The sequence below is a fragment of the Garra rufa genome, chromosome 1 (assembly GCF_049309525.1).
Source record: "Garra rufa chromosome 1, GarRuf1.0, whole genome shotgun sequence".
Taxonomy (NCBI): Eukaryota; Metazoa; Chordata; class Actinopteri; order Cypriniformes; family Cyprinidae; genus Garra; species Garra rufa.
Genome location: NC_133361.1, coordinates 33,608,161 through 33,618,989, shown reverse-complemented (window position 1 = coordinate 33,618,989; position 10,829 = coordinate 33,608,161). Strand labels below are relative to the sequence as shown.

The 10,829-nt window shown below is 43.4% G+C and overlaps 1 protein-coding gene across 1 annotated transcript in view; it reads right to left on the bottom strand.

Moving 5' to 3' along the window:
- Nucleotides 1-4,427: 4,427 nt before the first annotated feature.
- Nucleotides 4,428-10,829, bottom strand: part of LOC141302726 (G protein-activated inward rectifier potassium channel 1-like) — a 41,997-nt gene continuing 35,595 nt past the window's right edge. The window contains exons 2-3 of the mRNA XM_073832434.1: nt 10,539-10,755; nt 4,428-4,543 (exon numbers count right to left, since the gene is read on the bottom strand). Of these exons, the coding sequence (XP_073688535.1) occupies nt 4,428-4,543; nt 10,539-10,755 (333 nt within the window). The remainder of the gene's footprint in view (nt 4,544-10,538; nt 10,756-10,829) is intronic.

The window sequence follows — 10,829 nt, the reverse complement described above, 5'->3', positions numbered from 1 at the left end:
ACATTATTTAAAAATTTTAAGTACAAATTGTATAAACCATTAACAACTTTTCACTCAAGGAACAATTAAAATGTTGAAATGACTGTATTGTGCTTGTTTACCTCTCTTTTTTTAACCTTTTTGAGTTATGTAATTGTTAGTAGCAGGTTTAATAAATTGTGTTTAAACTATACATTAGTTTGCAGTGTCTTTATTGCATACAAAATTTGTTAAAAAATAACACATACTTGACACAAATTGTGTATTTATAACACAATAGTGTGTAGAAAAAAACAACACATTTTCTGTGTTAGCTGGAATAACACACTGGTTGAGTTAAAACTAACACAAAATGTGTTGTCCTTAACTAGACACAAAGGTGTGTTAAGAAACAACACAGGTTTTGTTGTTTTTAACACATCCTTTTTAAGAGTGTATAAATTAATAAATAAATATTTTTTAAATGGGTTTTTATACAAAACTGCTTTTTTATGTTAAATTCACTTTATAAAAGACCCACATTTCTAACTTTAATTCATGGGGATAACATGGATAATTTCACATTGTAACACTTGGGAGTCGGGAGACAGACGTTCGGATCCAAATGCAGGCTTTATTTAGAAGGCGTGGTAAACAGACAGGGTCAATCACCGGAAAACAACAACAACAAGGATAATCCAAAGAGTAGTCAAACACAGGCAGAAGGTCGGGGCTGGCAGCGAGAATCAAAACACGGGGAGGAGTCCAGGAATCAAACACAGGGAAAACAAACACGGAAAGAAATGCTCGGAAATAATGACCAGATGGAACAATAAGACTTCGCGCCGGAAGTGTGTGTGTCTGTGGCTTAAATGCATGTGAGTAAATGTGGAACAGATGTGTGCAGCAATCAGTGCAGTGGGTAACGAGAAGCAGGTGTATGCAGTGATTGGTGCAGTGGCTTGTGGGGAATGAAGTCCAGAATGTGTTGTGCAAGAGTTCATGATGACAGGATCAACCACATACGTGACAGAGCCCCCCCCCCCAAGGAGCGGCTTCCAGACGCTCTAACCACCTAATACAACCTGGAGGGTGGTGGAGCGGAGGCGGAACAGGGGGAGGGATGGAGGGCCAGGTCCATGTAGGGGTACAGGAACTACGGACTGAGGCGGAGCCGACGGAGGGAGAAGCCATGGCGGAGGAAGGGTTGGCTCCAGCATGGGGCCGACCGACGGAGGTGGAGCCGGTGGAGCCCGAGGGAGAACCGGAGAGTCGACGGTCCTAGGTGACACAGAGGATCCGGAGGGCCAAGGCGGAACCCAAGGCTCTGGCGACCCCGGCGGAGATGGAGGTCCGGAGGTACGCAGCGGAGCCGGAGTGAATGAGGATCGAGGCTGTGCCCACGGGAGGGAGGAGGTCCACAGAGCCGGCAGGACGGAGTGACGAGGCGCAGCCGGAGGAGTAGAGTCCAGAGGCGAAGGTGGGGCGACGACTGACCGGGGCGGAGCCGGAGGGATGATGGAGCCCGGAGGAGCTGGTGGGCCGACGGCCGACAACGGAGACGAGGGAGCACAGAGTCGGGGTGGAGCCGCAGGGTCGGAGGGCCGAGGCGGAGTCCAGGACTCTGAGACTGGAGGTGATGGTGAGGGATCCTTCAGTCTGGACACCGATGGAGACTGGCAGTCCCACGGCAAGTCCTCTGCACCGAAGGTGGGATGTGGGTGAGCAGAGGGACTGTCAGGAGACAGAGGTGGCGGGACTGGAGCAGCAGGGAGGGTGGGTGGGAGTCCATGCATGGCCTCCGTGACCAGAACCGGGCAGACAGGAATCTCAGGGTGGCTGGACGGAACCAACGGAGGCTCTGGAAGGCTGGGCGGAGCCAGCGGAGGCTCTGGAAGACTGGGCGGAACCAGCGGAGGCTCTGGAAGGCTGGGCTGAACCAGCGGAGGCTCTGGAAGGCTGGGCTGAACCAGCGGAGGCTCTGGAAGGCTGGGCTGAACCAGCGGAGGCTCTGGAAGGCTGGGCTGAACCAGCGGAGGCTCTGGAAGGCTGGGCTGAGGAGCGGGCTCTGGACGACGCTCTTGAGGAGCGGGCTCTGGACGGCGCTCTTGAGGAGCGGGCTCTGGAGGACTGGACGACCCCAGCGGAGACTCTGGAGGGCTGGGCGTCTCCAGCGGAGACTCTGGAAGAGCAGGCTCTGGGCGAGCGGTCACTGGAGGGCGCTCTGGTGGCGCAGTCACTGGAGGGCGCTCTGGCGGCGGAGACTCTGACTTGGCGGTAGCCATCTTGTGCTGTGGCTCTACCTCACCCACCGTAAACGGAGAGCCACACAACAAAAGAGCCAGATCCATGTAGTAATGCAGAGTCCAGTCAGGTTCAAAATTTGGCATGTGGGAAGCCAATGGCTCCGAGAGTCCTCCACGAAAAAAAATCATGAGGCACGTCTCATCCATCGAAGACAGATTTGCCAAATCAATGAAAGCCATGACATAATCCTCAATTGTCCGCTCACCCTGCTTGAGAAGCATGATCTGCACCGTTGGATTCATGCTGGAACCGGATGACACCATAAAGCCGCTGGATCCTTGAAGCGGCGAAGTCTTCTGTAACACTTGGGAGTCGGGAGACAGACGTTCGGATCCAAATGCAGGCTTTATTTAGAAGGCGTGGTAAACAGACAGGGTCAATCACCGGCAAACAACAACAACGAGGATAATCCAAAGAGTAGTCAAACACAGGCAGAAGGTCGGGGCTGGCAGCGAGAATCAAAACACGGGGAGGAGTCTAGGAATCAAACACAGGGAAAACAAACACGGAAAGAAACGCTCGGAAATAAAGACCAGATGGAACAATAAGACTTCGCGCCGGAAGTGTGTGTGTCTGTGGCTTAAATGCATGTGAGTAAATGTGGAACAGATGTGTGCAGCAATCAGTGCAGTGGGTAACGAGGAGCAGGTGTATGCAGTGATTGGTGCAGTGGCTTGTGGGGAATGAAGTCCAGAATGTGTTGTGCAAGAGTTCATGATGACAGGATCAACCACATACGTGACAGTGACACACATGGTTTAGTGTAAGATTTTTGCCCATCTTTTGGAAAATCCAGTTTTAAAAGTAAAAAAAAAAAAAAAACTACAAATAACTTTTACCAGTAGGTGGCTTTAGAACTCCACTATTTGCTATTTGCTATTTGACCACCTGAAAGATATTTTTTCACAAGTTTTTTCAGTTGAATTCATATCTACAGTACAGACCAAAAGTTTGGACACACCTGAATGAGGTGTGTCCAAACTTTTGGTCTGTACTGTATGTTGCTCAGTATTTACTTATTTTTTGAACTGTCTAAAAGCAATAGCACAGATTTTGTTGGTCATTAGTGATATTCAGTGCATCAGCAACTACTACATAGTTTTTTTTATTCTTAATCAAGCTCAGCCTTTGCAGACCTTTAGCAGTTTTAGTGCTGCTTTTGGGGAAATATTTCAACAAAATTGATTTAAACATAATGAAATGTGCTAAACTGGCATTGGGAGGATTACAGACAACTGAAAGCATCAAATTAGCCAAATATTTAATAAACAAATATGCAAAAGCAGGGGATATGTAAAACATTAATCAGTGACAGGTGTTCAAAGTCTTCTGTGTGGGCCTGCTCATGATTAAATAATTATCATTAAATAGCCTACTAATTAGCAGCACCTAACGTGAAACATGAACAAGCCTCAGCTTTCGAAAATGAAGGATGAAGATCACAACAACTAGCTCTCTAAGAGTGTTTCTGCTGGCACTACATCATTCCATGTAATTAAACCAGTTTATGTGACATTAATCAGACTGAAAATCCCATATTTTGCTGCCAGAGTGATCGTGCTGAGTGGGAGCAATGGGGTGGCATGGCTTCATCTAAAGGCTTAAATGATGGATCAATGCTGGAAGAGGTTTTGCGAACATATCAATGGCTTCACTGCGGTTCAGCTGAAAGTAGCTCTTTAAGCCCTCATTTAAAGCAAGACAAATTTCACAGTCTTCACAGTAAGACTCTTGATTGCGCAATACTCTGTCGGCATACATAATTAGAGTCTGTCTGTCGTCTCCTTTGCTCTGATCTATGGTATTGATTAAAAGAACCCTCACACTTCCCGCTTTCACATACACGTTTAGTCTATTTGACTAAATTGCATATATTTTTCGTTCTTTGTTGTTTCTTATTAGGGTATACAAAGAGATTTTTTATTCTGGGAGCTGCAAATGTTCATGCAAAGTCCTTGAAGTGATACAGAGCTGTCTGTTTTGTCTTGTACCACTGTGTAAAATGATTAACTTGACATTTCTGTCTGTGTCCAGAGTTTCAGTGGATCAATAAGCACTTATGAGTACATGACAGGCCCCAGCTCTCGATCAGCAGGGTGGTTAACTGTTTTAAACCACCACATGACTGTTTGCCCCTGTTACTGGCCTGACAAGAAATTAATTTACTGAATGAAGAGTGAATGAATAAATGGTTTATCAGGAGCCTTCCTCTGGTGTGCACTGATACGCTTGATAAGTGTGCGTTTGAGTGTGTTTGTGTCTATCACTGCTGTTACACCTGTAATAATGAGAGACACTGACACAGAGGCTATGTAATACCCTTCCTCGCTTTGTCTCCATCTCATATTGTTTCTTGGAGAGAGCGAGAGTTCAAATTGAAAGCCCCCCTGCAAGTTGTTTCCATTTTATCAGAGGTTATTTACTATGAAACAACTATAATAACACATGAAGCTGAATTAAATTTCCTGTTTTCTTCTGAATGGTTAGATAGTGTGAGAGAAGTAACAAAAATAATTATAAATATATTAATAATTATTAATCCTCCGTCAAATTGACCCAAAAATACTATTTAACATTGGACTCAAACTTACTGAAGTTTCGTAATTTTTTGTGGGTTTTATTTCACCTAGTCACACTTGTGGTGTTCCCGGTCAAATATGACCGGACTCCAAACAATTGCTTATAAATCTCAAATTTTTCTATATTATCACCAAATATTGGATTCATTCTTTTTGTCAACTTGTTTTCCTTTGTTTAGGACTGTTTTTTTTGTTTCTTTTTGCATTTGATTAATCATAGGCCTCATTTATCTGAGAGTAGGTACCTAATTTTTTGAGTAAATTTTTTTTTTTTTTTAATTATCACAATATTAAACGAAAAATTATAAAAATGTGCACTGTTTCTCACACTAGTATGCTTTAATGTTTAACCAGGAAGTTTGCATTTAAATGCTTTTATTTTGTACAAAATTGTAAAAAGTCACACTTGTGGTGTTCCCGGTCAAAAATGACCGGACTCGAAACAATTGCTTATAAATCTCTAATTTTTCTATATAATCACCAAATATTGTTTTGTTTGGTTCTTGAGTTCTCTGTCGGTCTTTGCAAATGTTACTTGTGTTTCGTGTGTGGTATTATCTGTTCTCCTGCCTTATCCTGCTTGTTACTCTGAAGAGTTTATTAAAATAGTGTTAATTGTTAATCTTGTCTCTCGTCTCGTTGAACCAGCACGATCTATAACAGAAAGACCGACCGAAACAGTTTACCCGGCACTTTCCCCTGCGTTTATTTTCCCATTTTATCCCCTCAGTGTTTTGTTTATTTTTGTTTGATTTATTATGGACCCTACTGTTCGTCTCATCCTCCTGAGGCAGGAAGAACGCTCTCTTGAGGACCATACACGTGAGTTCATCTTCCTGGCAGAACATTCCCACTTCCCGGATAGCAGCCTATGTAACTTCTTCTACATCGGACTGAATTCCACCACCAAGGCGCTGCTATCCGGGGAGGGTCCTCAAGAGAGCCTGCTGGATTACATCGAGTGGGTGTTGGCGTCCTGCCAATCTTCCTGGACTGTCGGCGTCGTCGAGGAGGATGTCAGCCCCACTCACGACCCAGAACCCAGCCAAACATCACCCCGACATGCGGAGTTGCAGCCCGAGCCCACCGACGATGGAGAGCCAGAGCCGAGAGCGACAGAGCCAGAGCTGGACCCATCGGACCAGGTGCGAGAGCCGACTGCAACATCCGCGACGGTGGAGTATGACGTGGAGCTAGAGAGGGCTACAGAGAGCCCTGCCCACTGCACCACCACTGAGGGTGAGCTTGGACCTAATTCTGGGGATTTAATAGACTTCTTCTCGGATCTTGCCCAAGATAACTCATGTGACTTAATAGACTTCAGTACAGAAATATCCGTCTGTCCTGTCTGCCCGGAATTCCCACCCACCCACCCTCTGTCATCCGATGCCATGTTCGTCTGGCCGCCGCTGTCCCCTGACAGCCCCTCAGCTCACCCTCAGCCCACCACCTGTGCAGTGGGCTCGCCGCGGGGCTGCCAGCTTCCATCGACGTCTCGGCTGGAGGATCCCTCAGCTCCGCCTCCAGCCTCCGAGTCCAGGACTCCGCCTCGGCCCTTCGACCCCGCGGTTCCACCACGGCTCTCGACGCCCTCCTCTACACCGTCGCCCGTCGATCCACCAGCTCCACCGGGCTCCATCGTCTTTCCGGCTCCGCCCTGGTCAGTCGTCACCCCATCGTCACCTCAGGACTCTGCTCCTCCGGCTGTGCCTCGTCGCGCCGTCCCACCGGCTCCTTGGGACTCCTCCTTCCTGCGGGCACAGCCTCCATCCTCTGTCGCTCCGGCTCCGCCGCGGATCTCCGGGACTCCGCCTCCGCCTCGGGCGCCAGAGCCTGTTCCACCTTGGCCCTCCGGATCCTCGGCGTCACCCCGGATCATCGGCTCTCCGTCTCCGCCTCGGGCTCCTCCGCCACCTGCTTAGCCTCTGTCGGTCGGCCCCATGGAGTCGGCATCCCTTCTTCCACCATGGCTCCTCCCTCCGTCGGCTCCACAGTGGGCCGTCATCATGGCTGCGGTCTGGGTCTGTTCCTCCTGACCCGGATTCCTCCTGTGTCCTCCCTGGCTCCCCATGGAGTCGGCATAGGACGCGCCTATTCGGAGGGGGGCGTAATGTCACAGTTCTGTCTGTTTATGTCTTTGGTTTCGCCCATTGTCTCCCCCTGTTGATCTGTGTCATTTTGGTTTAGCCCCATCATCTGTGTCATCACCGTCACCTGTGTTTAGTAATTAGTCTGTCTTTATAAGTCTGTTTGGTTCTTGAGTTCTCTGTCGGTCTTTGCAAATGTTACTTGTGTTTCATGTGTGGTATTATCTGTTCTCCTGCCTTATCCTGCTTGTTACTCTGAAGAGTTTATTAAAATAGTGTTAATTGTTAATCTTGTCTCGTCTCGTTGAACCAGCACGATCTATAACAATTATCACCAAATATTGGATTCATTCTTTTTGTCAACTTGTTTTCCTTCATTTAGGACTGGTTTTGTATTTCTATTTTCATCTGATTAATCGTAGGCCTCAATTATCTGAGAGTAGGTACCTACTTTCACTTTCAATGGTCGGCCATTTTTGGCAAGTGTGACTTTGTGAAATTTTGTACAAAATTAAAGCATTTAAAAGCAAACTTTCTGATTAAACATTAAAACACACTAGTGTCAGAAACAGTGCAAATTATCATATATTTTTAGCTCATATTGTGAAAATTATTCATAAAAAATGTTTTTTTCAATCAAAAAAACGAGTTACCTTTTCTTATATAAATGAGGCGAACGATTAATCAGATGCAAATAGAAACACAAAACAAGTCCTAAATGAAAGAAAACAAGTTGACAAAAAGATTGAATCCAATATTTGGTAAAAATCTAGCATAATGAGAGATTTATAAGCAATTGTTTGGATTCTGGTTATTTTTGACCGGGAACACCACAAGTGTGACAGGGATCCGAACACAACCAGAGGGTTAAAATAGGGTTGCTTACTGCTTAACTAAAACTAAATTTATTTATTTTCCTTGTTAATACTTTGTTATTGTTTTGCCTTTTATTTATTACTCTCATTATGAAATGCAATAGAATTAAATATATATTTATGTACAAATCACTAACCCTAAATATGGCCACTAGGAATAGTGTTGCTTAGAAAACACCACTAAAATTGAAATGAGAGTCATATTTGATTGAAAGAGTGAGAAGGATACAGAAAAGGAAATTCTAATTATGTTTCTGTTTATTTGTGCAGTGAAAAAGAATGCAAAAAGAACCACTCTTGTCTTTCTCTCACATCCTTAAAAGAAAATCCCATCCTGCCTTCTTCAGTTACTTTACTTCCCCGCACTCTGCCTGCATAAAAGACACCAGGAACAGATCGAACTCGAGCAAGGTTTGAAGCTCATACATCAAACTGACAAGCAAAACGAAGGTGCTGCTAACAGCATGGCTAAAGCACAGGCTTGATAATGCAATCAGAAAGACACTCTTTTACAACCCACTCATCACCTCTACTGACCTGACTGTACCTACTGCATCCATTCAAGACTGAGGAGTGTGAGGAAGTATACAGAGATGTAATCACAGTTTACAAGATGAAACGTAGGAAGGAAGTGTGAGAAAAGTGATGTTCAATTAGATCTGATAAATGAGGATGGATAAAGACAAATAAACACCCTGCAAAAAACAATTTTCCTAATTAGCAATTGTGTCATGTTTTCCATGACATTATCTTAACGTCATTAAAACAAGATACATTTACTTGAGAAGCAAATTTGCATACGATAAGACTTGTTTTCAGAGAACACATCTTGAGAAAATGTAATTGTCATAGGCAAATTTGTTTTGTTCTTGTCCAAAAAGTTAGATTAGATTTTTGCATAATACAAGAATACAAATCATCTTGTTTTTTAGGAAAATTTGCATTGTTTTAATAATGTTAAGATAATTTGGTAACACTTTAAAATAAGGTTCCATTTGTTAACGTTAGTTAAAATTAACTAACAATGTGTAAAACTTATATAAAAAATAACATAAGAGCATTTATTAAAATATTCTGTTATTTTGGTGTGACTAAATTGCAAATATACATGCAGAGATGCTTTCATTTCCAAATTCCATTTCCACCTCCATTTCTTACCACCACTGATTATCTATTTTTGCACAGAATGAATGAATGAATGAATGAATGAATGAATGAATGAATTGGTAATTCTGACCTTATTATTTCATTTATGCCACTAAATAAAAAATAAAAAGTAATTGCGACTTTTTATTTCCCAGTTACGACTTTTTCTCACAATTGTGACCTTACATCTTGCAATTCTGAAATTTTTTCCTCAGAATTACGTAATACAAATTGGCAATTCTGACTTTTTTTCTCAGAATTGCAAGATATTAAATCGCAATTGTGAGTTATAAAGTCAGAATTCTGAGATATAAATGCGCAATTCAGAGAAATGAAGTCAGAATTGTGATATAAACTCGCAATTGCGAGTTATAAAGTCATAACTGTGAAATATAAACTTGCAAATCTAAGTCAGAACTGCGATACAAACTTACAATTTTGACTTTATAACACGCAATTGTGAGTTATTAAGTTAGAATTGAGAAATATAAATTCGCGGTTGTGAAAACAGTCTTTTTTCCCCCTTTAAAACTGGTCACAATTGCGAGTTTATATTTCACAATTCTGAGGAAAAAAGTCAGAATTGTGAGAAAAAAAGTCAGAATTGTGAGACAAAGTTGCAATTGAGATAAAAAAAAAGTCATAATTGCGATATACAAACTCACATCTGTGAGAAAATTTTTTATTTCTCGTAGTTGCTAGTTAAAGGGATAGTTCACCCAAAAATGATAATTTGATGTTTATTAGCTCACGCCCAGGGCATCCCAGATGTAGGTGACTTTGTTTCCTCAGCAGAACACAAACGAAGATTTTTAACAAAAAACAGTGCAGTCTGTCAGTCAAATAATGGGAGTCAATGGTTACCAAATCTTTAGAGAAAAGAAAAACATACACAGACAAATCCAAATTACACCCTGCGGCTCGTGACGATACACTGATGTCCTAAGACACGAAACGATCGGTTTCTGTGAGAAACTGAACAGTATTTATATCATTTTTTACCTTTGATACACAGCCACGTCCATCTGTCCTGAGCACGAGTTTAGCATCCGGCTCGTGACATGTGAACGCGCTCTGGCGTAGAATACACAAACGCGGGAAGCGATCTGTCGCGTGTATACGACACTCATTGTTTACACAGTGCACACAGACTATGGGTATAGCAGCTATTCAAAATGGTAATTACTTGCGCTTATCCTGATTGTTCAAACCCATTTAAAGCTAAAAGATTACATTTGCTTGCGCAAACACATCCGGGACTTTTAATCGATTTCCCCTTACGGCGTTTGCGTATATTACGCCAGAGCGCGTTCACATGTCACAAGCCGGATGCAAAGCTTGTGCTCAGGACAGATGGACGTGGCTGTGTTTATATATCACTTAAAAAATAATTAAATACAAAATGAATAGTAGTTATTAAGATTGATGTGGTTTGGAATTGGTCAAATGTGCTTGGAAACAAATATGACCACAATATCAACGTGCCTAATAATTATGCACACAGTGTAGAAAAAAGATGACTGTGCAAAATAACTGAAGGGATGCAAGCAATGTTGTAAATATGTTCCTACAGAAATGCTACCCACCCGTTGTCTCCACAATGCCTTCCAAGATGACTACGATCTCAAACTGCTCGTTCATGAGTGAGCGTTGGGACAGGTCGAAGAAAGGGCTCTTGGGATTGATCTCGTGGCAGATGGTGAGGGGAGAGACCAGGAAGAGCTGGTCAGCACCCGTTCCAAAGCCCACATCCAGTTCACACTGATCCAACGGCAGGAACTCACCCTCCGGCGTCTGACGAGACTGGTGAGAGACAGAGACATCATTATCATCATAGCAATCATCATCTTCACCCACTGACAATCATCAAATCAAAA